The 26,999-nt window shown below is 42.1% G+C and overlaps 3 protein-coding genes and 1 long non-coding RNA gene across 5 annotated transcripts; 3 read left to right on the top strand and 1 right to left on the bottom strand.

Moving 5' to 3' along the window:
• Positions 1 to 6,482: 6,482 nt before the first annotated feature.
• Positions 6,483 to 12,050, bottom strand: slc25a47a (solute carrier family 25 member 47a). Its single transcript, XM_072362237.1, has 6 exons — positions 11,817 to 12,050; positions 11,044 to 11,087; positions 10,896 to 10,967; positions 9,009 to 9,188; positions 8,554 to 8,818; positions 6,483 to 8,347 (listed from the first exon to the last, which is right to left on the bottom strand). The coding sequence occupies exons 1-6, from the start codon at positions 11,851 to 11,853 to the stop codon at positions 8,034 to 8,036; spliced, it is 912 nt and encodes a 303-aa protein (XP_072218338.1). The 5' UTR covers positions 11,854 to 12,050; the 3' UTR covers positions 6,483 to 8,033.
• Positions 12,051 to 12,364: 314 nt separating this feature from the next.
• LOC140267066 (mitochondrial basic amino acids transporter-like) lies at positions 12,365 to 18,896 on the top strand. Of its 2 annotated transcripts, XM_072362236.1 has the most exons (5): positions 12,379 to 12,441; positions 12,714 to 12,787; positions 14,686 to 14,729; positions 14,992 to 15,075; positions 16,200 to 18,896. In XM_072362236.1, the coding sequence occupies exons 2-5, from the start codon at positions 12,760 to 12,762 to the stop codon at positions 16,968 to 16,970; spliced, it is 927 nt and encodes a 308-aa protein (XP_072218337.1). In that variant the 5' UTR covers positions 12,379 to 12,441; positions 12,714 to 12,759; the 3' UTR covers positions 16,971 to 18,896. The 2 variants fall into 2 exon arrangements, with proteins under 2 accessions (XP_072218336.1, XP_072218337.1); XM_072362235.1 differs by having other exon boundaries at positions 12,365 to 12,787.
• Positions 18,897 to 24,327: 5,431 nt separating this feature from the next.
• On the top strand, positions 24,328 to 25,228 carry LOC140266780 (uncharacterized). The gene is made up of 3 exons (XM_072361881.1): positions 24,328 to 24,403; positions 24,495 to 24,734; positions 24,858 to 25,228. Exons 1-3 carry the CDS (start codon positions 24,346 to 24,348, stop codon positions 25,226 to 25,228), a joined length of 669 nt encoding a protein of 222 aa, XP_072217982.1. The 5' UTR covers positions 24,328 to 24,345.
• A 331-nt stretch (positions 25,229 to 25,559) lies between these two features.
• On the top strand, positions 25,560 to 26,207 carry LOC140267466 (uncharacterized). Its single transcript, XR_011907217.1, has 3 exons — positions 25,560 to 25,654; positions 25,913 to 25,959; positions 26,046 to 26,207. It is a non-coding gene; the product is annotated as an uncharacterized lncRNA (long non-coding RNA).
• Positions 26,208 to 26,999: the final 792 nt, after the last annotated feature.

Raw genomic sequence — 26,999 nt, 5'->3', positions numbered from 1 at the left:
TCTTTGTACCTGTCACAGTCTTCTGTCATTAGGCAGTTTTTGGCTGCAAGAAAGGAAGTAGCACAATCACAATCACCGTGATGAGAGTATCATTTAGAAATGAAAAGGAGCATCAAAAGGATGTCCTCTCTTCCTTCAGTTTACCACTGTTAGCTCTGGTTGTGTTTGAAGTACACTAGCACCCCCACTTCTCCACCTACATCATCATCCTTCACATAAGTAATGTGAATAAATATAAGTAAATAAATAAATGCATACTTCATGTCTCTCGTGTTGTTCGCACAGATTATTCTTTTCTTTATTCGATCTAAAGGGATACAGTTCTAATCACCCAAATCCGTCTCTTATCCCAGTTTCATCTCATTACAGGGTTATTTTCATGCTTTCGGTCCAATTCCTCGACCCTTATTTTCTCCGAATCCAGCATCTTCGCTCTTGGCCTTCCTTCTCATCTCTCCCCCCCACTTTTTTTTTTCTTTCCCTTCCCTCTTGATGCCATCTGAGGTTGCAGCACACGTCACTAACAGCGCAGAGCTCTTAAAATAGCCCAAACAGCAATTGGTGAAAGGGGATCCAAGTGGTAGTTACCAAAGGCCGATTCCAGCAACAAAATGAAGCTTTTCCGGAGATTTTGCAAGCACTCGTCATTTCATGAGTCACCCACTCAAGCCGTGCAGTCTAGTAGGAAGAGGGGGGGTATCATGCATCCCCCGGAAATATACTTCTAATCAGTGTTTCTAGATTGGAAAAATGTATAGAAAATGATGAGCTATGTTAAAAAGTTAGGATGTCCCACATATCATTTTTATGCAAATTAGTGCCGCCATCTCAGCCAATATTGCAGATAACTAAACAAATAAGGTGTCTAGACCCATGTTTTTAGGGTCAGAGATCATAATAAGACTATTCATAAAGTTATCACATGTTGGTGGCATGCTAGTAAGCAAATGAGTGCTGCCATTACTGTAATTTCCTATTTCCATTCATGTATTCATTACCTCGTTAAAATTCGTTAAAATTTTAGCGTCTTTGCCAATGCCAACTGTGTATTTTGCTGGGTATTCAACCTCCAAACAAACAAGGTAAGACGCTAACTCAGCTACAGACATATGCGGACATCAGTTTCTGCATGAAACCAGAAACAGGCAGCATCACTGCTGTGCTAACTAGCACCATGTTAGATAGTTAGCCTCTTAAAATCTACGTAGGTTTCTATTCTAATTGTTGTTATAACTGATGGTATCATTGAAACATTTGCTAGTGCCAAATATTAGTTACACACGTGGATGTCAGTTTCTGTATGGAACCAGAGACGGCATCATAGCTGTGCTAGCTATCACCATATTCACTATAGATGGCTAGCCTCTTAAAATCTACAGATTTCTGTTGTTATACCTGGTGGTATCACTAAAACTTTTGTTAGGACCAAACATTACTGTATAACATGATGGCTGCCCTCAGAACATCTGTTATCAAATTGAAAAGTCCATATTTCATAACAGGGCTCATTTAACATTAATGGTAATTTCTCCTTATTTTTTCTAACACTGAGGGTAGAAGTTGATATTAAGCCGGCATGTCCAAACAAAAACGGAGTGGAGATCCTGCAGCCCACAAATGCTCTACACCAACATGCAGCCTTCATGTGCCATCCATGTCTAACCATGGTAGTTTTAAACGCCTCACTAAAATCAAAGCAACTGCTACAGAAAAACTGCATCAGCTTCATTTAGTTTCAGTTCTTCTACCTAGAGCAAGCGCAAGGAAGATAGCTGGAAGACCTCATTTAGCTGGAGGTCTTCGCCAATGCCAAATGTGTATTTTGCTGGGTATTCAACCCGTAGTCCCCATATCGTATGCAATCAGTGTGTGATCAGATCCCTACAACTCTCCTCGATAACCTGGAAAGTGTTGGGTATCACCGCAACTGTTATCAGCTCTTTACTGGCAACCTTCATCTTCTTGGAGATAATACAGAACCAGAACAATCAACCTCACAGAGGCATCGCTCCCCTCGTTAATCATCGGGGTGCTGGATCCATCTTCTTGCCTGAGTATCTACTTCATAGATAGCTGAAAAGCAAAGACCACTTTGCTTGTAAGGCCAAACACCACCTGTCATGTTTTAAATCTTTCCACACAGCATTCGCTAACTACAAGCGCGGGATTCTCAGAACCGAAGGAGCAAAGGATACTGACCAGGCTTGCATGCCAGCCGCCCATGAAAAGGCATTCGTCTCAATACTGGAACACATTCAAACTCATGTCATCCAGCAAAATGAGGTCCTCCAGCTATCTTCCTTGCGCTTGCTCTATGTAGAAGAACTGAAACTAAATGGGTATGAGAACTCAAATTATTGCTCTGAGAAACTACTGGGCAAGACCTGTGGGCAAGACTTGTGCCATGCAGTGTCAGAGGGAAAATGGAAGTCACTTGTTCCAAAGCAGGCAGCTCACCATATTACACAAGCTTGGCCATTCTGAGAGCTACGATTTTGGCTTAGAGTTGGAAACTGCTCCTGCCAAGGTCCTGGATGAAGTCTCAATCTATCGGAAACAAACTGTGACAGGAGAGGGAAACCTTGTATTCCACTGTGAGTGGGACAACTTGGATAAAACTACAACTAATGTGCATGGCAGCAACATTGTCAACAGTGCTGGGGGTATACTGGTGCAAGAGGTCTGGCTTCAAGGTCTGGCTTCGAGAGCAACAAGGTTCAAAACCTGACTATCATCGACAAGTTGCAACTGCATAGCCTGAAAGTCAACACACCAGAAGCTCTCCCACCCTTGCACTTTACTCGTGTCGGTCCAAAGTTTCCTGAAGGCTCGTTATTCACACCCCCTGCAGAGAATGACGCAGTCTATACTGCTAAGATGCAGGAGTACTACATCTGGCTCTTCTGTAGGTATACTGGAAGCAGCGGCAAGCTGGACAAGGGGGCTTCACCTCTGCAATTGGTACTCCCCCAATTGGTACGCCCCCACCCAGAAAATCAACAGTGGACTACTTCACACCCATCCATCAACCAATCACTGATAATACAGTTGCTGCTGAAGCGTTCTCAGATAGCCACCAGTGAGGTGGGTCAGAGATGGGTCCTGAATACATTTGATCTTGGAGTCTGTGTGAAAGCTTTACCCATCATCTGGCATTGGCCAGATTAATTCTCCAGTCACATGGTCATGATTGGACCCTTTCACACATCCATGAACTACATTGGGATGATCACAGGCCAAATACGTGGTTCTGGATATGCAGAGATTCTGTTTGAGGCACAACTAGTGACAAGTGGATCCCTCAAAGGTGTTTTCAGTGGAAAGGCATATGCAAAGTCCCTCTTTTGTCTCAAAATTATGTGTGAGGCAATGAAGAGGCTGTTGATAGAGCGATTCAATGAGGAGCAGAGCATCCTTATCACTTGCCCTTCTAGTCTTCTCAACATGACCCAGTCTTACAATCGAGAGCAGCTTGTTGAAGCCCTCAAAGATCCCTCAACTCTAACACTCATTGAGAAGTATCACGCTTATGAGGAGAAAGTATGCAAGGGCCACCTGGGGAAGACGGCTGTCTTCTGGATGTTCTTTATTGCCCACTGTCTTCTTGTCTTCATGCTCCTCCACTCCGTTAAGACCAACAACATCCCACTGTTTCACAAATGTAATGGAGGGATGGCGGATATCTGGGTGGTACTGTACCTCCATCATGCTGCTTCTCTTGGATTAAAGAACGCTGTGGTCAGATCACCTGACACAGATATCTTCTTGATTCTTCTCTACCATGCTCATGCTATCAAGCTGACTGTATACCTGGACACGGGATCAGGGAAACATCAACAACTTCTCAACATCTCTGAGCTTGCAGGATCCCTGGGAGAAGACTACTGCGCCACTCTTCTTGGGTTCTATATCTTCAGCGGAGAAGACTGTACCAGTGCCTTCAAAGGAAGAGGGAAGGTGGGGCCCTTGAAGAAGCTGGAGAAGAACCCCAGGTTTCACAACATTCAGTCAACTCGGTGACAGCTGGAATGTCAAGCCTGAGATGCTGAGGCAGTTGGAGCAATTCACCTGTCTGATGTATGGACAGAGTCGTGAGTCTTCAGTGGATGTTGTCCATGTCAAGTTGCTACGCAACATGGTGGGGGAGGACAAGAAACTCACTTGCAAGTCTCATGTTAACCTGGCTCGCCTTCTCCCATGCCGAGCTGATGAATCTATTCTGGAAAAACCAAACCCCTATGATCAGGGGCGGGGATGGACGAAGACTGATGAAGCAGTGTTGAAACCGGTTTGGTCCTGCATTCCTATCCTACCAACTTCACTGGTTGATCTCCTTATCACTGGAAAGCATGAACAGGAAGAGGAGGAGAAAGAGAAAGGAGAGGATGAGTTTAACTCTTATTTTAGTGAAATTGATGAAAAGTGATTCAAAGTGGAGAACAATTGACTGTTAGCCTAGCATAAGAAAGAGAAGAATGGTCACATCAAGTTGTGTTATGTTTGATCCTTGTTTGATCATCCTACAAAAGAAATGCCACCAACATGTGATCACTTTATGAACAGTTTTATTATGATGTCTGACCCTAAAAACATGGGTCTCGACACCTTATTTGTTTAGTTATCTGCAATATTGGCTGAGACATAGTGAAATTATATCTATTCGGTAATGGCGGCATTAATTTGCATAGAAATGATACGTGGGACATCCTGACAACTTTTTAACTTAGCTCATCATTTTCTACACCTTTTTCCAATCTAGAAACACTGATTAAAAGTATATTTTCAGGGGGTGCATGATACTCTCTTCCTACTAGACTCGTGCTTGTAGAGTCATTAAAGGCCACTGAAAATTCTTGAGATTTATCTTTTATTTTTTTATTTTTTTACGAAACACTACAAAAGTTTGATGAGGGAAATTCAGGCCAGCGTAAAAACAACAGGCATACAGCTGAAAGACGTGATATAACTCATTCCACAGATTAGCTCATTATAATGCTGCCAACACAATATTCAAAACTTGGATAAAAATCTGGTGATGACTTGATTTGTGGAGCATAAATGGTGCTATCTTGCATTCAAACTTATTTGATATGTTGCAAGGCCAAAATTCAAATAGTTTGGGCAAGAAACATGTTTTTCTGGACACTGACAAATCAAATAAGCAGGCTACGTCTCGTTAGTTATGTGACCGAAGACGGCAACAAATTCACCGATGAATTGTTTTTGAAGAGGTGTCACTCAGTTCTAGTCATTTCACGACCAATCAGCCTTGAAAGTTATTGAATGAGAACTTTGGGGGCTTTCACAATTATGGGTTTTGGTTGCATAAGGAGAAAAGACATGGAGGGTTTAATTAAAAGCAGCTAACAAAGACCACATTCAATGGTTTTCTCTCACAGTGTGCAGTCCAATTCCTAGAATTTCAGCATGTATCCTATTGTGGAAGAGCCTGGTTTATGGATCCCGGCGTGGACTTGGACCTGCAATAAAGGCATAGAAACTCTGCAAACCCTGCTCTTTTTAATGTATAGCCAAACTATTAACCCATGCAGATCAAAGGCTCTGAACTACACATACCTTCTCATAATTGCTCGTTTAGCTCGCTTTTAATTAACTGAAGGCAACTGCTATCTCTCTGAGCTATGAATTGTGTTAAAGGCTGCTTTTGCAGTCTGTCTAATGAGTTGTGGGAGCGTAACAGTGGATTTGCAGACGGAGAATAACAAAGCATGAATATGTTAAGACTCTCTTGTTTTTTTGTTCTTGTTTACAGCATTTAATCCAAAGGCCTGCCACAGACCTTGCACCCCAAGGTCTCACCTAACACGACCCGCTGAGTAAATCTGTTATTCAATTAAATCATTACAGTTGAATTCCCTATAATTGATTTATATTGCTCCCGCGGTGGGACAATCATGAGACAATTACACATGCAAAGAACAGATGGAATCATTACTTTAACACATACTTCATGGGGAGTTAGTTCCCACAAGCTCTCAACGACGGAGGGAGAAGATGGATGGAGTTATAGCAGTTACGATTTCTGAGGGCTCGTCGGAGTGCTAGTGTTGCGAGGACTCCCGTTGATTTTGTTTGTGTGACAATCTGATTGAATTTTTTCTTTTACAAAAAACACGGGGATTATTTGTCCGTGTAACTTAGTTTAGGAGGTAATGGAAAAAGTCGCAGCTGTGTTCAGGAACCCTTTGACTGAACACAGAGAAAGATGTGACTCTTCCCTTTCACAACCTACAACTAAAACACTCAGACACTAAAACCCTCATACGTTTACGGCACTGGCGTCGCTGAACTGAAATCTGATTGACATTGTGGGATCACATGCTCATTGCTGCATGTCTGTATGTTAAGTTTACGCCAACTTATATCATAAATTTGCAGCTTTAATTTGGATATAGAAACATTTGCAAAAAATTGGAATGGCCACATACAAATTTGAAGTGCACAAATCATTTATTCACATTCTCGACCACATTACTTTTGCTACACAGCAGGAGGGAAGCCACTTCTTTAACTTAAACACCAGCAACAAAAGAGGCATTCAGACACTTTACCTTAGTCAAAGAAAAGCATGAGAAGTACCACTTAACAGGCAGGTGCACTGCCTGTAGAATGTCACCGTAACTCTGAGGTGTTACTAGATGATTACAAAACTTTCCAAAACACAAATCTATTTTTACACATTTTTCCCCTGTAAGCTCTAATTATTCTGGGGTATTTGTTTATTTGCAATAAATAAATAAATGACCAAAAAATCCCAATCCGGCGGGGCTTTTAACACAGGATGTTAGCAAATTCAACAACGTTCTATTTCAAAAACTGAAACATAACTCGTCCGGTTTGAAAAGTACACGTAAAGTTGTCGAACATGTGGTGTGGGAGTACAACACTTCCCTCAAGAATGGGGAACAATCAAACAGAACGCATAACAGCACAAAAGTTCAACTCAAATACCTCAGGATTTGACTTTTGCTCATTCCTTGAGTAACTCTACTTTCCACCATGGTCGAATACCAGTGTGCGAGCGCCAGTGAGTCCCTACATCTCATGTTCTGACTCACCTCTGCACACACTACCACTTCGAACTCTTAGTTCTAATTGTTTACATTTTCGATAAAGTTGTAAACATGTCCTAAAATCACTCGTCTCGCTTATATTTCACATTCTAGCAAAGGAACTCATCATAACGCATTAATGGACAGATGAATACATTTTCAAGCTTTATTGTCGTGGAAGGCACAAAGAGCATTTTTAAACATAACCCTTAAAAATAAATTAAAGAAATTCTTCCACACACTGTGCTTTCCCTGTTTGAACCCTGACTTCCCCTGCCAATGAAGCCAAACCCACTCCCAGCTGTACTTAATGTGTGCCGAATGTACCGAACACACGGGTTCAGAAAGGAGCTCTGTGTCATGATTCTACAGTAAGTGCTTAGAAGATTTCAGTGTCAATCATAACGGCAGCAACTTTCGTCGTCCCGTGCGGGGATATGTCATCCCAGAATGTTGTGATATCAACATCTACTTTCTAAAATGTGACTTTGATTATGAATTGGCTATTTTGAATTTTTCCTATATTGCAATATGTGTCGAGTCCGATTTTCCCTGCTCCAACACTGTAATGATATGCAAACATTTGGCATGGGCTGGGATGGGGAACATGCTCCTTAAATTGTGCGTATGGCAGCTCATTCCCAGCTCAAGACCTCAAATGGTCCTGTATGATGTCAAATATGGCTTAGGTTCAAGTAGCTTCAAAATAATTTAGTTATTTTTTATTTTTTGTTGTTGCACTGCCCCTCTAAAGTCATCCTGACCGCTGTCAAAAACAAAGCATTAAAAAAATATATAAACATGTAACAGGCTGGTCAGGGGTGCCATCTAGTGGTCATATTAGGATATAATACTTGACTGTTGTATGAATGTGTTGCATGTAACAGTTCCATTGAAGGATGTGGAAACAGTCGCTCCTTGAGAAGGAAAGATGAGGCACTGCAACTAAAGGAGTCAACGCTATTCAAACCCCAAAGGAGGCGGCTCAACTCTCTCGGGTCCAGCTTGGAGAAAACCGGTTAAAACCTCGTACGTAAAGAACACCACCATGTTTACTGGGAATGCACGCAGACAGTTGATGCCCAAGCTCCTGAAGAAGACCCCGGCTCCCTCCACTCTCACAGTCTCAGAGATGCAGTGGAAAAAGCCCTTATATCGCTTTGTCTCCCGCGCTCCGTCCATCTGCAGGCGAGCTTTGATCACGTCCATGGGCGTCCCGACAGTCCAACCTGCCATTCCAGCTATTCCGCCAGCCAGCATCACACCACTCCAATCTGGTGAAAAATGAGAAGACACTGAATCAAATAAGACCCTGAAATAGTTCAGGAAGATGCCCTATGACACATTTTTGCCTTAGATTTGTAAGTGAACAGCTTTGGAGAAACACTCTGTTGGGAAATCTGTCACATGGTTATCTGACTGCATTTCCACGGCACTCGTGGAAAAGCTACGTTAGGAGATGAAAAAGATCTTCCCTCACCAGCTTTTTTCTTGCTGCCGCCCGACAACCATTCGCAGATAGTTGTGTAAGTCAAAAAGTAAGTGGCATACGATGGCCCGTCTCTCAGCATGAGCGGGAGAGCTCCTCTGTACAGCCCCATGAACCCCTCCTCTTTGACGATGCTCATCAGACAGTGAACGGGACCGTGGTACTTAGGTTTGGGCAAGGTGGTTCCTCCTCGCTTGGACTCTGTCTGACACTGCAGACGGACCTTCACGATATCACCAGGCGACATCACCGATATCTGTTGGAGGCAAGCGAGGAGAGACTCAGAGACAGATTTTTCTCTGGGCAAACACAGCTAAAGCTATCAAGGCAAAAACATCTGGGAACGGGATGAAAATCCCGCGCCCATTTTGCATTTTGCTTCCAACGTGTGGATGTAAACAGTACACAACAGTGTTGCTTTCTGGTCACATTAAGTACTCCCCTACCTGAGCTACACCACCAGCCATCCCGGACAGGAAGACTTCTAGTTTGGTGTTTGGACCCCAGTCAGCTCCTCTCGCCTGCTTCAGACACTGCAGGCAGTTCCTGTAGGTGCCAAACACCACTGAGGAGGTCATAGAGACCGTGGCCATGGGTAAGGACATGCCTTTGAAGAAGCCATTCACCTGAAGGAACACAGGAGAAACGACTTTTGTTATTTGAACAATATACCAAAGAACTAACCCTCAAAATGACATAAATGCAACCTCGTGACATATAAAACATGCTGCGGAGGACTTTTGGCCCACTTTTCTTTCCAACGTTGCGTCAGTCTAGTGAGGTTTGCAGTATTTGTTATTCACATTCTCTTGTAGATTTGCTGCTGCGTTTGGGATCGCTGTCCTGGTGCATGACCCAGTTTCAGCTCGGCTGAACCGAGCCGTCAGACAGATGACCTCACATTTGACTCTAGAACACTTTGGAATACAGAGGAGTTCATGATTGACTCAATGGCCGTAAGGTGTCCAGGTTATGTGGCTGCACAACAAGCCCTAACCATCAGCCCCCCTACCGCCGTTCTTGACAGTCGGTATGAAACGTTTGTGCTGATATGTTGAGTTTGGTTGTCTCCAAACGTGGCGCTGTGTGTATGCTGCCGCGTTTTGTTCTTTTTTTGCAGTTTCTCCGAGCACTGCACGGTCCTGACCTCGGGGAGCACTTGTGAAAAGCATTTCTCACAATAGCGCGATGGACTCGCAGTCATAAGCCTTATAACCTGTGCAATATGTCGTGGTCATCTAAAGTCGCATTTACCTCAATTTAAGAGCTGATACATATCATTGTTTTTTTTTCACTTTCTGTCTCATGCGACTGTATCTTATCTCAGAAAGTTGTCCAAAATATGTAGTTGACAAGTTCTTACACAGGGATTCTTTTAGAGATTTTTCTTGGGTAGTTCCATCGCTTGAGGTTGAATTGACAGACAGGGATCCCATCAGATACTAAAACGTTCCTTTGCTATAGAACACACTCTACTGTGCAACAGTTTAAGGCACTTCTGAGTGAGTAGAATTTGTCTGAGATGCCAGGAAACGGAAAGTCCTGAAGAACTGCATTCAAGATATTTGATCAAATATAGCTTTTTCTTTTTGTTCATGTATAAATGGTTTATAAAATGGTTTATAAAATGGTATATGAACTAGGCTTGTTCACTTTATTTTAAGTGCATTCAACTTCAAATAAACTGTATGTGTTACTCTGGTTCTGTAAGTATAATGCAACAGCTGGATCTATCTGATTTTTTTCCCACTGTGCGATCTATTTGTGTAACCACAATGCGTTTTATGACCTCTAAAGATACAAACAATGCAGGCAAACAGGACACAAACATTGGCTACTAGTTTTCTGCTTTCCTGAATTAACAAAGATCCTGTCCAGACGAGTTGTGCAGATTTAAAAACTGTTGCAGAGGCTGGAGTGCATCCAACAGCTACTGATAACATCCTGCATTGTAGATGAGCTAAATACATCATACTCATAGAATCTGTTGAGGCTAGCTGTAGTGTACTTCCATCCCCTGGTGAGCCTGCTGGTTAACCCTGTCATCACAGGCTAAGTTAGGAAGACCTACGCTGCCCTGATATACCCTCTCAAGCTACAAGTTCCACCTTTAAGTCACCTTAACTGGGCCTGATTGTTCCCCAGACTCTTTCATCACAGATCTGTCCTCCCCTCCTCTGCTTTAACCAGGGCTCGTTCAGGTGGCTTCTGTGTCTTAACTCGCAGGATGGTTTCCAAACACTAAATACTCTTTATTCATACTCAATAACCCAATAACATTTTATTTTAACGCAGTCACAAAAAGAAACACAGACTTCACCGGTTCCACTCACCCCTTCTTTAGAAAAGGTCTCCGCCGCACACTGATACACTCCCGTAAACTGTTTCTGAGTTTGGATCCGGACCTGAAGGGACAAAGAAGATGTCAAAATGATGCCTACTCGGTTTGTTTTTTTAGACAGCGGCTACCACCTAATGTACCTTCACGGTGTCCAGGGGGTAGCCCACCGCAACTCCACAGGCCCCTGTGTGTTTTCAAAGAAAAGAGAGAGTCAAGGACAGCACAGAGAAAGTTTAAAGCAGCTTTAACAGCTAAACTATTAGCAGACGCTGGCAGGGAGGTCAAATGTGAGGATTTATAGCTATTCTTTTTTACGTAACTGTGAAAGCATCACCTTGACAGACAACAAGGCAAAAATAATGTGCTATTTTATGACATACTACTTGAAATTGTTTTTGAGGAACACACACACACACTTTCTTAGTTTTTAAAAAAGGTTTTCCCTCTAAGGGGATACACAGTTGTTTGACCAACAAAGTTTCAGACTGGATAAAACACTGACTGACTTGGTGGCAGTTGTGACCATCCATTCATCCGTTTTCTATACCCACTTAATCGAGACTAACCCGGCTGCCAGCGAAAGGCGTACTCCCATCACATGGCGATGAATTATGTCAGTTACCTGATCTTTTCAGCTGTCGGGATAGAAGCAGCCATATGAAAACATATGGGACTGATGGTTTCGCTCTTTTCTGATAAGATTTAAGCGGTCATATCAGACAGCTGTTTTTGGAAACACCAGCGCAAGCTTAATAGTAAGCAATGAAAGACACATGGTCAACCGGGCTTAATCTAATCTTCTCAGTTGTCGCATTATACACGTACAGCAGCTAACTGCTTAGCAGCTACAACACACAAGTGCTCACGTTGAATTAAAAAAAAGAAGCAGAAAGTAAATAGAGTTGACCGTTACCTCCAATTGATCCGGACACAAAATCAGCGATATGCATCCTGTCATACGGTGACTGACCGGTGGATGCTTGTGAGACGTGGACCCATTCTTTCCCTCGCTCAGTAACCTTGAGTGTGTTGTTACATGACAAGCGGCAGCAGGGTGTTACAGAATTAGCCGAACGGTTTCGACTGTGGTTACGACTCTCTACGAAAATAGCCGAGAGGTTAACTATGTGTACAGTATGTCAGTTCACACTTATATAAAAAAAACAACACTTTCTAATTCATTTCAATCTTTTTTTAGGAGTAATACTACAATATGAGTACAATAAAAACCACTACATATGAACTTATCAAGAACAATCTGTCATAAATATAGGAGCACGCGGGTAACACTTTGTAGACAGTCCCTTGAAACCAAATTCAAAACATCACGCGGCCATTCCACGCATTGAAACATCCAGGGCCAATGAATGACGAGGATTACGCCTCGAGCGGGTGTCGGCATTTTCTTTTCTCTCTGATTGGACAAAAAGTAGAGGCCGGTAATTGGAACTGCCCTTTTGTATTTACTTCCTGTGACGCACGTTAATCGGCGGCTATCCTCACAAACCTCCATATCATAGAAGGTGTTCACGTTGAGTGTAAGTACCACAGCGGTTCGTGGCGAGCGTGTAGAGTTCTACCAGAACAAGAGGAGAACAAGTCAAATAACCGAATAGAGAAAATATATTTGTTAACATCTGTTATCATTGAAATCATTCATTGCCAGCTCGCTGGTCCTGCTAGCTAATATAAACGCTAACTGACGGTGTCAGCTAGCATTGAGCATATAGCTAGATTAATCAGCCGTGGACAGTTACTGCAAGGTTACAGACGAAGTTACCGGTGTTAGACAGAGCTGTGTGTTTTACAGAGTTGTTAGGACCTGATCATAAGCCTCAACACGTTGAAGAGTAGTGATGGACTTCGTTGCTGGATGCATCGGAGGTAAGTCTGCGGCAGAAGCACTTTTATCACCCGCTATCAGCTAATTCATCAGTACACAAGGACAGTAACCAGATGGCTTGGTTTCAGGAAACTATACTTTCACAGTATTATCATTACAGTAAGTACAGTGTTTCCGTGGTTACTGTGAGGGTTTCGAAATGATGGGGATTTTCCGTTAATTGCCCAATCAGAATCTCTCTTTGTTCAGAAAGGAGTAAAATGAATCATTGTTCAGTTTTCTGTTCGCAAATAATCTCCTTACCAAACACACGTATTGGGACCATATTAAAACTCATATTCAAGCTTGATTTAATTCATTTAGCCCACAAAATGCAGTGTAATCGCAGCATATTTCCCGGCTTATGTAGACATTAGATGCTGTGAGTGCAAAGGTACTGACTTGTAAAAGTTGCTTCAACCCTCTGCCCGTCTCCCCTGGTGTCACTCGTTTGGCGAGAGTTAAGAACTTGTTAAACATAAACAAATGCCACCCACTGTTTTGCAACAGGATGGTGTAGATGAGTTTCCACACACCACATGCAGTGAAGTGAATCGGTACACACCCCTGCACAGGCCAATCCCATGCTTTCTTTATTTGCACTTACTGACACCATAGATCATGTGGTGTCCCAAATCTGAAGCTTGTGTAGTTGCTGTTCAGCTCTAAGTGCATGTTTATTTATCTTTTTCTTTTAATTAAAGGGTGCAAGCATATATTCCCAAATGTGAAGCAATGGGCAATCGCACCAAAAAAGTTTCCTCTTCGTGGGATACTGTGAAAGAGTGATGCCTTCTTTCTCTTGTTTTTGGTTATTGCAGATCACAAGTAAATTGAGGTCAATGACTGCTTGTCACTTTGTCAGACACTATCTTGTGTTCTTTTCAGCTTACAACAAGGGCTCCTCTTTGATAAGCTCTTATTTTTTCTTTTTTTTTTGTACAAATGAGTCATGTGACAGAGCCTGTGGTTACGTCTGATTAGCTTGTCCCGTTTTATTCAAATTCACAACACCAAAACGGCTATTGTATGTTTGCACACTTGGGACAGCGCAACACATCTCACAGATTCACGCTGCCGCCTTGTACTGTCACATGTTCTTCGACATTAAGGGGAGAGACAGAGGGCAGAACCGTTTCCTGGAATTGCGCAGATACTTTCCCGATGCGAGTTTCCTGCATTTATACTTGATGTGTCATAACTCAAGGATCCATCAATTGAGTATTACAAACGAGGTTAAACATTTTGTAAGACAGTATCCAAATAAGGAGGCCTCCACTGGAGAAATATGATTCCATCCTTCATTCCCACAGCTTCCCCACTCCACTCGGCATGCAGGGAAGTTGTTTTTGGCAGTCAGGCGCATCACAACAGCGGTGTGTTGTTGATGAAAGGGGAACCTGTTTAAGGAGCAAGGAATTAAAAAGGAGAGTTTTCTTCATCTAGTCTCATTATTTAAGAGTTCACACCTTGAATGCTTCAATATGGAATAAGAAACTGGCATCACAACACGAGCATATGCTCCACAGGCCCAGGTTTTCCAACATTCAAGGGCACACAAAAGATAAATTTGTTGATGCATGGTGATTTGGCTTTGGATGTGACGGGGCAAACTCCTGGAGGACATGGCTTTATGCTCTAAATTTGCACGACAGCAGGAGTTCTCATCTTCAAAAACCGGTCAAATGGGTTGGAGACCGTGTGGAGATGAGACATGAGTGATGGAAGACTGCTTGGTTGAGGCTAACATTTAGAGTTTACAAGGTCTTCACATGGTGATGTACAATTGTGTTTGAGAGCCTGTTTTTTTTCCCCCCTGCGGAGCTTTCCATCTGTTCTTCGGTTTGATTTCAAATCAAATGATGCTAAAAATGGTCATTGACATTTCTTCTCTTCCCAGGTGCTGCTGGAGTGTTGGTGGGACACCCATTTGACACAGTGAAGGTAAGCGGTGCCAAGCGGTTTCCTGTCAAACGCTCCCATTTTCTGTACATTACAAAAGAAATCCTTTCAAAAGGAAATCTCATGACACAGAAAGCGCTGTGTTACCTAAACACATGCTGCTTTATGTTTTCAGTGATGTGTATATATAGAGCTGACTTTGAACGTTAATGAATTATTCATAGATTTATTTATTTTCTTTTTCTTTTATTCAGCAATTTACCAGCATTTATTCGATTTTCAAAACATTTTTTTTCTCTTCCAGGTCAGACTGCAGGTCCAGAGTGTTGATAAGCCTCTGTATCGGGGGACCTTTCACTGCTTCCAGTCCATTATACGGCAGGAGTCGGTACGTAGATTTCTTTACGTTTGGTGGTTGGAAGCATTTGACAGTAGCCAGGTTTCCATCTCTTAGGCGTCTGAATAATGAGATCTGAAGCCATCGTTTGAAAAGCCACAAAAAAGAAACGCGGTGAGACACATTTCCATTTGTCCGTTTGAAGTGAATAAACTGGTCTCAATAAACTAAGTCACCAGAGGGTGGCGGTGTGGACTACTTTAATAGTGTTTTAAATACTGTAGAAGTAGTTGTTGAGGAGAAAAGAAAGAAAGAATCCCAATAACAAATGCACTGGACATCCACAAGAGGAAAATGGAGAGAGCTCTTTTTAAGGATTTACATTCATCTCTGGGATATGATATTGTATGTGGAAAGACGTTTGCCACTCGTGTAACTTTATTGTTCGCTGGCTCGGACCACAAACGGCTTGAGTCACCTGTTTTGATCTTTGCCAGCTCAGGCGGGAAGAGTTCTCATTCCCCTTAACGTGCATCAGTTCTTCGAAGCGAGCAAAAGTCTGACTGCTTTCTCAAGCTTTTCTTACACACACCTTCTAAATGTGAATCAAAAACGGCAAAAGGAACCTAGCTTGTTGTAGCTTAAAGTCCATGAGGTAAGACTGACCTGATGATAGTAACATGTGATGCTCTTGGACTTAAGATCGACTGGGGCACTTTAAATGGAGGTTTAGTAGTTGGATTGAGTCTGATTCGTTTAGTTTGTGTGCATTTTCTTTTTCTTTTGACCCGAAATCTGGTGTGACTTTTGTTACTGGTTAACCTTATACGGGCATAATCCGTCCAGGGGATTTAGGATGTAGTCTGAGAAGTGTAAAACCGCTCATTTATTTCACTCAGTTTGATACTTTTATCATTGAACGTGTCATTAGAACACGCAGCAGAGCGCTTGTTATCTGAGCAGGTCTATTTATAGCCTCAGGGTCGTTTCACTTCATTCACCACATTGTGCCAGGCACCTCGCACAGGGAATTGTGTGGTAGACAAAAATGATTCTCTGCTGAGCGAGGAAGCAGTCCTTGTCCTTCACCAACATTTTGTTGGGCTAGATACTCTTTTTTCTTTTGTTCTTGAATGAGACTGGAGAAAGTCAAATGTTTCTCACCCTTCCCACAGGTCTTTGGTTTATATAAAGGCATCGGCTCGCCCATGATGGGCCTTACATTCATCAACGCCATCGTGTTTGGCGTCCAGGGCAACGCGATGCGGCTGCTGGGGCATGACACCCCCACCAACCAGTTCGCTGCCGGTGCAGCCGCAGGAGCCATCCAGTGCGTCATCTGCTGCCCCATGGAGCTGGCCAAAACCCGCATGCAAATGCAGGGTACAGGAGAGAAGAAGTCTTCTCGGAAGATGTATAAAAACTCTTTGGACTGTCTGGTGCGCATCTACAAGCGGGAGGGTCTGTGGGGAGTGAACAGAGGGATGGTTACTACATTTATCCGTGAGACGCCTGGCTTCGGAGTGTATTTCTTGGCCTATGACGTGCTGACGCGCAGCCTGGGCTGCGAGCCCGACGACCGATACATGATCCCCAAACTGCTGTTTGCTGGAGGCATGGCCGGAATCGCCTCCTGGATCTCCACCTATCCCGTGGACGTAATCAAATCCCGGCTCCAAGCAGACGGGGTGGGCGGAGTCCACCAGTACAGCAGCATTGCTGACTGCGTGCGGCAGAGCATCAGGAGAGAAGGCTACATGGTGTTCACACGAGGCCTCACCTCCACGCTGCTTCGAGCCTTCCCTGTGAATGCGACGACCTTCGCCACCGTCACCCTGGTCCTCATGTACGCGCGGGGCGTGGAGGAAGGACCCAAAGATTGTGAGTCGGCCCAGACGAGCCACCACACTCCGATACAGCAGCAGGCACAGCCCTCCAGCCTGTGATGGCTCGGAGGGGCTCGCACTCAACCTGAGCACTTTCGAAACGCATTGTGAGGACGAACCGAGCTATTAATGCCGCCTGGCTCAGTTTCACTTTAGACTAAGCATTCCCAGTTTTGAGTCCGGAAAATTCCCAGTTTATATAAGCACTTGTTTTTACTTTCATTACAGAAAGAGAGAGGGGGGGGGGGTAAAACTTATTTATTTTAAGCAGCGATGCAAGTGTGGGGGTCTATACTACTACTGATGAGTTAGTAGTATAAAGCCCCACCCCAATGGTGTTGCTGTATTGTGTGCAAAGGGTGGATGCTGGAAAGTATCTCTTTTCCAATAGATCCTAAAATGTGCAACTGATCGCTGTCGACCACTGGTTTACTTCTTTTTTTTTTTTTTGTTTGTTTGTTTTTTTGTTTACGTGTATCGGAAATCTTTTCTTGCCTTATGATGCATTATACTTGTTTAGATTAAAGAAGTTGACGCGTTTGTACCTGAACTGTATCCTTTGAAGAGTCGAAAGAGAAGCAGAGCGTATCAGTTTATCTGCTATCAAACTTAAAAAAAAACGAAAAAAATTGATTGTTTTTTTGATTGTTGTCATGTTCTACCAAACAATGTGAAGATGTACCGTAACTCCTTTGCTGTGCTGAAGGCCCGTCCAGGTGTAGAACATGGATTTAATGTTTTGGCCGTCCGGTTTTTGTCATCCGTTTCAAAGCTGGAACTGAGTTTGTTGGTAAAGTATGTGGAATTTTTGTTTTATTTATTTATTTTTTTAAAAAGCAACACCATACTTAGGATGGACCTTTTTATCACTACCATTGTCTTTTACTGTAGATTATTTATGGAAACGCTTTGCGTAATCAGAAAAATGCTAGCGGATAACATCTCCCTTAGCAAATGAATAAGAAAAACCTTACAAACTGTCAGCATGATAGGGTTGAATGTTTGCGGACAGTAAAAACTGTCCATTTATTGGGAAATCGCATGTCTTTGATTTTGATTTGTGGTTTAAAAAAGGAATCAATAGAAAAAAATCACTGTTTGAGTGTCATGTTATCCAAATACTGGAGCTGATCTGGAATGGAGCTTCAATGAGACGGCACTGACTCGCTCAGAGATTTTTGAAAGTATTGTTGATGATTGTAAATTGTGTTTTGTTGTATTGTTTTAATGTCACGTGGTTACTGTTTGCGTTTTTTCTTCCGCGTGTCGGTAGAGAAACTCCTCTCTCCGCGTCCGCGCCCCTCAAAGCACTTACCTGTCGGAACGTTTTCCTCAAATTCGTCTAAAGTTCCAAAACTGACAACCGAACCGAGCCACTGTTGTCGTATGATAACTTCCTGAAAGGCTGTCAAAGAGCTGGAGGTCCCAGCTGCACTAAAGCCTCAAATGAATGTAGCGTTCTGAAACTCGCAGAGGGTGACGGACGGGCTGTTTTGTTTTGTTTGTTTCAATTGAATCGTCGCCATTTTGAAAACTCCGGTGCTGCTAGGAAAAAAACATGGGAAAACTCTCCAGTGCTGTGTAATCGTGTGTGTGTGTGGGGGTGTGTGTGTCGGGGGGGATGATGATGTTACATGAAAGTGGAGAAAGTTGTTTTAAATCTTAATTTCCACCTCTTCAACGGTGACTGTTAGAAACGTGAGAAACACAGCGAGAGTTTGTTAATGGCAGCCCAGGCTGATGCAATATGTACAGAATGTCACTCTAAAAATGTGCGACTGTTTTGAAGTGCACTATATATATATATATAAATCTATATATGTATGCATAAATATTTTCCATTCTAAAGTACTTATAAATTGTGGTTCTATCAGCATCTGATTTTGCTGATGTACTCAAGAGAAACTGAGACATATTTTTGTCATACAGGACCTGTTTTATCTCTGAGGATCTGTACTAATGAGCAAATAAAAATGATGCACCAGCTGCTTGTGTTTTTTCTTCTTTCTTTCACCTGCACTGTTAAATACACAGTACACGTACACATCATCAGTAAGCATCGAGCGCAGTGTTACCGTGAAGTTGAATCTTTATCGACAACGAGCAGCGACACGCTTTGGCTTATTTACGGATGTACTTTCTCTTATGAAAAGTTTTCTATATTATTAGGTTTTATTGAGCTCACTGAAAATATGCAGCTTACAGTCAAGGAAAGGAGAGTAGATCTTTTTCATTTGTAAGGTTTCGTGTATCAGAACGCATCACGTGTGATTGTAAAAAAAGATTTTAGCCAGGAGCTTCTGATCAAATACAGTACAGTTGATATACTGATCATCCGTTAGTGTGAGCAGCGATTATGAAAGCAGATGTTCTGACAGTGGCGCCAAGGTGGAAAGACATCAGAAACGGGTAGCGTAGGGTATATAGGAGTATATTTCCAAACTATTTGGAGTCCATCATTCTACAGAGAGAAAGATCAAAAGCAAGTACAAAACATTCAAGAGCCGGAGGAACTTTTCAGTAAGACTTCTGATGAGAACTAACAGGAGAGATCATGTTTCTCCAGTTTTAGCTTCTCTTCATTGGCTCCCTGTTAAATGCAGAATAGAATTTAAGGTTCTTCTCCTCACAGCTCTTAATGACTGAGCTCCATCATATCTGAAAGATCTCATTGTAAGATATTTTCCTAACAGAGCACTTCACTCCCAAACTGCAGGTTTACTTGTTGTTCCCAGAGTTTCTAAAAGTAGAATGGGAGACAGAGCCTTCAGTTATCAGGCCCCTCTCTTGTGGAATAAGCTGCCAGTAAATGTCCGGGAAGCCGTTCCACTTTTAAGATTAGGCTTAAAACTTTCCTTTTTGATAAAGCTTATAGTTAGGGATGGCTCAGGTGATCCTGAAACATCCCATAGTTAAGCTGCTATAGGCTTAGACTGCTGGGGGACCTCATCTGTCACACCTTTCCACACTTTGCTCTCTTTTTCCCCCTGTTTAATTTCACAATTGATTTTATGTACATGTGACATTATTGTGGTTATTAACTTGTGTTTCCTTGTTCCAACAGATATCCTTTGAATGGCGTTATGGTGTTTTTCCCCCCTCTTTTCCCTCTTTTCTGTCTTCTCAAACCCCAGCTGGTCGAGGCGGATGGCCACCCTTCCTGAGTCTGGTTCTGCCAGAGGTTTCTTCCTGTTAAAAGGGAGTTGTTCCTTTCCACAGTCGCCACAGGCACGCTCAGGACAGGAGATTGGACTGAAGACAACTTTTGGTGCAATCTGTTGGTTCCTTAGCTAGGATATTGTTTTTGAATTGGCTCCACATGAATGAATTGGAATATTTTGAAATGAATTAATTGAATTTCATTGGATTATGATTACAATGAATTGAACTCCAATTGGCTTGGATTGGACTATATTATTTAAGTTCCTTGAGATGAATTGTTGTAATTTGGCGCTATATAAATAAAACTGAATTGAATTGAAATTATTGGTCTGTAGTGTTTTTAAACAATTAAATTACATGATTTAAGAAAAAAAGGGTTAGTTCTTGGGTAGTTTGGTTTTATAACATTCTATGTCTGTTTTATCAGTAGGTATAGGGCAATTATATTGTTTTGTTGGTAGTATATCATTGCTTTTGTTTCTCTGAGGAGGGTGTGATGTCTTGAGCCAGTGCAAATCAGTGCATGCAGCTCGGTCTAATTTCCTGCTGGGTGATAGAAAGTTAAACTCATCCTAACTTCTTTGTAAATCTAAGTGTTCCAGAGTCAAAAGTGAGGCCATCAGTCTGACAGCTAAGGCTCGGGTAAAAACTGGGTCACGAAACACGACAGCGATCCGAAACACAGCAGCAGATCTACAGCGGAATGGCTGAAATAAATAGTTTTTTTCTTTTCTGGGGAGATTTATTAATAAGTCTGACAATTTAAGCACAAACACAAGCACAGATGGGCCACAGACTGTTATCAGTGCAAAGGGTGAAAATGTTGATCGAACTGCGGCCCGATTGAATCATGGTGTCATAAACTGCTTATCTGACTGAACTCGTTTTCATAGAGCAATCCAATTAGTTGGCATCTGGGTATAAGTTCCATTCTGCTGTTGTGCTACCACAAAGTCAAGGCAGGGGAATTCGGCTCAAGCTTTGTCTTATTGGAGAACCTGTGAATCAAACTCTCGAAAGACAAAAAAGAGACTAGAATTACAGCAGCACCGATTCAAACGCACATCTCAAAGTAAATGATGAAACAAAAGACCAACAACAAGCCTTCATGTTCCAAGGACACTGTTTTGTACAAAGCTCAAGCTAAGCTCTGCCTGCCTCTCTAAGAGAAGAGTTGTCTGTGCCTCTCCAAAAAGTCTCCTCGCATAAGTCACAGCTATGCTATGTTTCTTCAAAAAGCCCATATTTCTGGCATGATGCAAGAAATTCATTGACTGAGCTCTGATATGAAACATTGGCATAGCACCCAGGGCTCAAAGTTGCACAAGGCTGCATGCTGATCTGTTTGGCTTTTCATCTGGAGGTTTGGGCCAGAGTTCCAGGGCCGAACCTTACTTCAAAATATGGTGATCGACATGTTACCTCCCAATAAAAGGAGGAATACAAAGCCCTATTGTAAATATATAGTGTATGCACTCTCGGTTGCTGGCATAAACCTGCTCTTACGCTTGGCTTTCAGGAGGCGACCATCTTTGATGTTTTGAAGCGCTAATCTCAGATGAGCAGCCACAGCGTCCAAACTCGTGTATGCCAAGAAAAATGGTGTTTGAATAGCTTGCTACCGAACGGGCCGCTATGTATAAAAGGATAAACTGTAAACACTGGTGGAAAAACAACCCTGTCTCTAACAGCTTCCCCTGGAACTCTCTCCCTTCTCCATAATCCTTTTCTTCTTCCCGTTTTGTTCTGAAGGTCATCTCTCCTGACAGCACAGACAAGATTTCTCATGGATTGTGAAATCTTTTTAAACAACAGTCGGTTGTCTGTTTCTCTGAAAGCAGGACAGAATACAAATCAGCTCTGTTGAAGGTTGCCCAGAGAGCTTATATATTTTTTAACTATTTAAATAAAGCGGGGAGCGCTGCAACCACTTCCTCTTGCTTGAGACTGTTTTTGAAATTTCTCTCTAAAGAGCAAAATGCTGCTTTTTTTTGCAGCTGACAAAAAGATCCCACACCGTGGGACACCCTGTAAAACGCAAATAAAAACCGAAAGCAACAATTGTGTAATGCCATAAACTAATGCTTTACACTTAATAGAACATAGAAAGCACATTTGAACAATTTTTTTTAATGGAAAAATATTCACCCAATATTTGATTGCAGCAACATGTCTCAGAAAAGTTGGGACAGGGCAACGAAGCTGGAGAGTGAGTGCTTCTGTAAAGAAACTTTCGACTTAGATTAACTGGCAACCATAAACTGAAGGTCATGACTGGGTTTTTTTTAAAGAGCACCTTATAGAAGGAGAGTCTCTCAGAGAAAAAGATAAACAGAGGTTCAGCAAACTGCGAAAGACGGATCCACCAAATGGGACATTTCTCTTCTTTGAAGCTGCTGTTTATGAAATTTTAAATAAAAAGCCTCGCTGTCGACCTTCTATGTGTTTTCTGTGTTCTAATGTGAATAAAATATTGATTTATGAGATGCAAATCATTGCATTCAATTCATTTGTACATTTCAGACAGAGTCCCAACTTTTTGGAGATTGGATTTGTAAGTACATCTTAAAAGGGTTGTTAGTTTCTCTGGCATATTTGCACAGGCTAACATTTAACTCAACAATACCACAATACTATGTATTGTATATTCAGTATAGTATAGTATATAATGTAGACTATAACATAAGAAAGATCAGACCATACCTGACTCAACATGCCACCCAGCTCCTGGTGCAGGCCATGGTCATCTCCCGCCTTGACTACTGCAACGCTCTCCTAACTGGTCTCCCAGCCTGTACTATGAAACCTCTGCAGATGGTCCAGAACGCGGCGGCGCGTCTGGTCTTCGATCAGCCTAAAAGAGCACACGTCACCCCTCTGTTCATTGAACTCCACTGGCTGCCCTTAGCCGCCCGCATCAAATTCAAGTCACTGATGTCAGCCTACAAAGTGCTTAATGGAACGGCTCCCATCTACTTGAATGCTCTTGCAAAGGCTTATGTCACAACTCGTTCCCTCCGTTCGTCCCAGGATTGTCGTCTAGCAGCTCCTACACCACGCCTAAGACAATCCAAACTCTTTTCATGTGTCGTCCCACGATGGTGGAATGACCTACCGAGTGCTGCCAGAACAGGGGCGTCCCTGTCTATCTTCAAGAAGCTCCTGAAAACCCAGCTCTTCAGAGAGCATATCCTATCCTAGCACTTACCTTGTACTTCCCTACCCCCTCTATCTCTGCACTTTATCTTTCTGCACTTCTTTCTATGCCTGCACTCTATCTCTACTCTGTCACCTCTGACAGAGTCGGACTAGTGGGTTCCTTCTATGTAGTTTATTGTTAGCTTTTTATATAGCTTGTTATATCTTCATTTGTAAGTCGCTTTGGATAAAAGCGTCTGCTAAATACATAAACATAAATATAGACAGTATGTATAAAAGTAGTTCATATACACAAACCAGTTTACAGTACTTGGGCGCTGAATGTACCATTCTACAGCACTCAATTTCTTCCTTTTAAGCCATACTTTGTGGGTTTTCTTTTGTCTAGGGTAAATATTGTGTTGAAAGGCCCACTTCTACATCACGCTTTTCTCATTATATGATGTAGAAATCGCTATGCATCTGAGTCGGGGACATTATGCTGCCTAGTTCCTGAGGCTAATGTGATATCATGACATTGTATATCAGTGGCACATCATTTCAGGCACATTTTGCATCTTGTTTTATAAGCATTAGAAGATTTTACTGAGCCATTCTATGATGTTACATGCTGTGAAAAATAGCTAGTTGTGGGCAAAAACATATAGGAATGTCAGCCATCAACTTTTAAAGTTTACATTGGTAATAAACTGGAATATGCATCATTTCCTAGTTTTTTATTAATTTAATTTACTAAATGATCGAATTCTAACGATAAAATATCAACATTGCATTCCATTTAAAAATGTATCTACTTATTCAAATACATCAAAAAGCCCACGAGGTGTATATATCACACGAATATTATATTACAATTGCAACAGAAAAGAAAGCAAAAAAATATTTGCAGACAAAGTAAAAAAAAAAAAAAGGCTTTCAACTGCGGTGTTGCGTCTGAAACTCTGCTGCAAGATATGTGGATGAATGTTGTAACTCGACGTCCAACAAACCAGTCAGTTTTTCCCATGCCGGCAAGTTGCAGCAAATGCAGGAAGTTACGTTTCTGTCTGACACCAAGCGTAACAGCGATAAACCTCAGTTGTACCTTTTCACGCTGAGGAGATTTGCACGCAGGATGCCTGGAACCGTTCACTGTGTGATGGCGCTGCTGCTGTTATCTTTGATCAGAACAGGTAAAGTAAAGAAATAATTACTAACTCAGTCTTTTGATCTTATATTTTACATACTGTTGTCCCTCTTTTTTAATTAATGTTTTTCCTACAGGTGTAAATGGAGAAGATAGTCCGATATTAACAGGAAGGCGTTATGTTACATATCCATGTGGTAAGGATTCCTGCTATAATGTATGGCATTTGAGTGCAATCGTAAATAGTGACATTGTTATAGTCTGCAATGGGGAGATCCAGACATCTGCAGCACAGCTTGACGACTCAAAGTGCACTTTCCAAATCGAGGATCTCACAGAGGAGGTTGACAGACGTCATCGCTGCCAACCGAGCCCAGGTATCCTCTCTCCTGACAATTATGAATAAGAATAACTGTGAATAACTGTGTGGGGCCATATGAAAGAAGCTTGGGGGAAGGGGACAAATCAGTGCCATAAATTCATTTCTTTCATCCTTCCAGTTTCTAAAGCTGCTGCAAAGTTAATCCTGACACCTGGCGAAACGTTGTCGCTGCAGTGTGTCCTCTTCACCTACTTCGAGCAGGATCACTGCTACGCACCGATGAAACAAGAGATCACTCTGATGTGGGTGGATGAAACTGGTGCCCAGATACACGAGGACTCCCAACACCAGATCCAGCAGCGGTCTCCGTGTGAGGTCACGCTGACTTTGGCTCTTCAAAGTCCTGGAAAGAAGAAGTTTAGGTGCCAGGCGACAGTGGACGAACAAAGCCAGAGTTCAGCAGAGGTGTGGGTCAAAGTGCCAGGTCTGTCCATGGATGGTGCCGACAACAAGACTGTTATCTGTTCATGTAGAAAGAATGAATCATAACAAGTGCCTTTTCTCTTTGTAGCGCTCACAGGGAAAGGAAGAAGCATTCTTGGCGATCCAGAAAAAAAAGATCAAGGTATTCCTCGGTGAAAAGCTTAGACAGGAGCTGGATAGGAAAACGATCAACTTAAAATATTTCATATTTCAGCTAAATCTGGGTGTTGCAAATTAGAAATACAAAAGAGGAATCGCGGGGGTTTTTTAAAGATTTTTTGTTGTTTTCTCACCAAGAAACCTTTTGTTTCTTAGTGATGAACTTCAAGGACGTGTTTCTGTGCCTCATAACATTTCCTCATTTTCAATGATGTACATTTCCTTTTTCTTCAGGTGGCAACAGGGACATAATTGGGGCTGCTGTGGGCGTTGTGGGATGTGTTATGTTGACAGCTCTGATTGCAGCATTTGCCGTAAACAGAAGAAGAGCCGGTAAGTTCTCCTAAACGTCCTTAAGTTATGGGCAGGCTCTTTTGAAATAGCTATTATGGAACGTCGTCCCTCCTGTAAATGACTGTGAGGCGGTCGCTTACGTGTTGTTAAGTGCTCACCAAAAGGTGGAAATCTGTGGCTGCCTTAAGTAACCTGGAAACACTTGAGAAATCTTAACTGCTCACCACTGCACGGAGCATTTTGTAAGGTTCAGCTTGTTGCCAAACAGGAATTTATGCATTTGATTTTTTGTTTCAGACCGCCAGCTGCCACATGAGTCATGTAACACGATCGACACCAGCCACGTAAGTTCTTAAGATCAGATAGAGAATGATCTCATCTGGATGGCTTTGATCGCATTGACCTTTAATAAGAGTGTGTTTCTGTGTAGGTCATGAACGCAGATGATGTGATCTACGCTGATATTATTCTCCCCGTCAACTCTGATGCAGTCCAGGTCCAGGAGTGTGAAACCACAGAATATGCATGTATCAGATACAAATAGCATGAATAACACTCTTTCTATTGTTGATTATGAACTCCAACTGTGCTACCTCCATGTAATACATACTGTGAAATACACATTAATTCTATCCTCCTGTTGCTAATATTGGAATTTTATTTTCCAAAACTACTTGATGGGATAAAAGAGGTTTCCAAAAAATGGGCTTTAGCTATGAAATAGCTAAAGAATAGTATGAAAATGAAGGCATGTACAAGTAAACCCACTTGAGTTTAGCTGTAAAATAAAATCATGAACCTTTTGATAAAGATGGTGTGGGCTCTTTAACTGTGTGGATCTCCTGAATCTTTATCAGATGTAGACTTTTAGAAATCATCATCTGATGCCATTGTTTGGTTCAACAGGTCTTCCAGCTGATGAAATCATGTAGATAATTTGTTTAATACCCATTCATGTTAGCATTTCCACATCATTCTCAACTTAATCCTTTAACAAGCCACAAAATCCTCATAAGGAGGTAAGAGATTGGTTGGATGACGTGTTACTTGCAGCACTTTTTTACACACAGACTTCAGGCAATGGCATAACTTGGTCAAGTTTAGAACATTATCATGGTAAAGGATAAAGCACTCTCTTTATGCAACGCCATCAACAACTCAGTGATTGGCGTTTTTACGATGTACATGCAGTTGCTCCAATGACCACTAGAGGTCGCATACTCTTCAAACGTACTTATAAGTTGTCTTTTCCAATTTACTTTGAGACTAAAAATGAATAAAAAAGACACCTTCACCTATCAGAGTGAAAGGACAATGATTATGCTCCACATCAAAGGGGGACTCAGTATCAAATAAGGTGTCAGTTCAGAGATTTTTGAGTTAT

The sequence above is a fragment of the Leuresthes tenuis genome, unplaced genomic scaffold, assembly GCF_036924035.1.
Source record: "Leuresthes tenuis unplaced genomic scaffold, fLeuTen1.0.hap1 SCAF_13, whole genome shotgun sequence".
NCBI lineage: Eukaryota > Metazoa > Chordata > Actinopteri > Atheriniformes > Atherinopsidae > Leuresthes > Leuresthes tenuis.
This window is presented reverse-complemented; position numbering and strand designations above follow the sequence as displayed.

Excerpts from the sequence above, each read along its gene's own strand:
- slc25a47a (XM_072362237.1), bottom strand. The coding sequence starts at position 11,853 with ATGCATATCGCTGATTTTGTGTCCGGATCAATTGGAG. Across the intron at positions 11,088-11,816 it reads TGTGTCCGGATCAATTGGAG|GGGCCTGTGGAGTTGCGGTG; the intron begins GTAACGGTCAAC and ends GAAAACACACAG. Across the intron at positions 9,189-10,895 it reads AGACCTTTTCTAAAGAAGGG|GTGAATGGCTTCTTCAAAGG; the intron begins GTGAGTGGAACC and ends GTGTTCCTTCAG.
- LOC140267066 (XM_072362235.1), top strand. The coding sequence starts at position 12,760 with ATGGACTTCGTTGCTGGATGCATCGGAG. Across the intron at positions 12,788-14,685 it reads CGTTGCTGGATGCATCGGAG|GTGCTGCTGGAGTGTTGGTG; the intron begins GTAAGTCTGCGG and ends TTCTCTTCCCAG. Across the intron at positions 14,730-14,991 it reads ACCCATTTGACACAGTGAAG|GTCAGACTGCAGGTCCAGAG; the intron begins GTAAGCGGTGCC and ends TTTCTCTTCCAG.
- LOC140266780 (XM_072361881.1), top strand. The coding sequence starts at position 24,346 with ATGCCTGGAACCGTTCACTGTGTGATGGCGCTGCTGCTGTTATCTTTG. Across the intron at positions 24,404-24,494 it reads GTTATCTTTGATCAGAACAG|GTGTAAATGGAGAAGATAGT; the intron begins GTAAAGTAAAGA and ends TTTTTCCTACAG. Across the intron at positions 24,735-24,857 it reads TCGCTGCCAACCGAGCCCAG|TTTCTAAAGCTGCTGCAAAG; the intron begins GTATCCTCTCTC and ends TCATCCTTCCAG.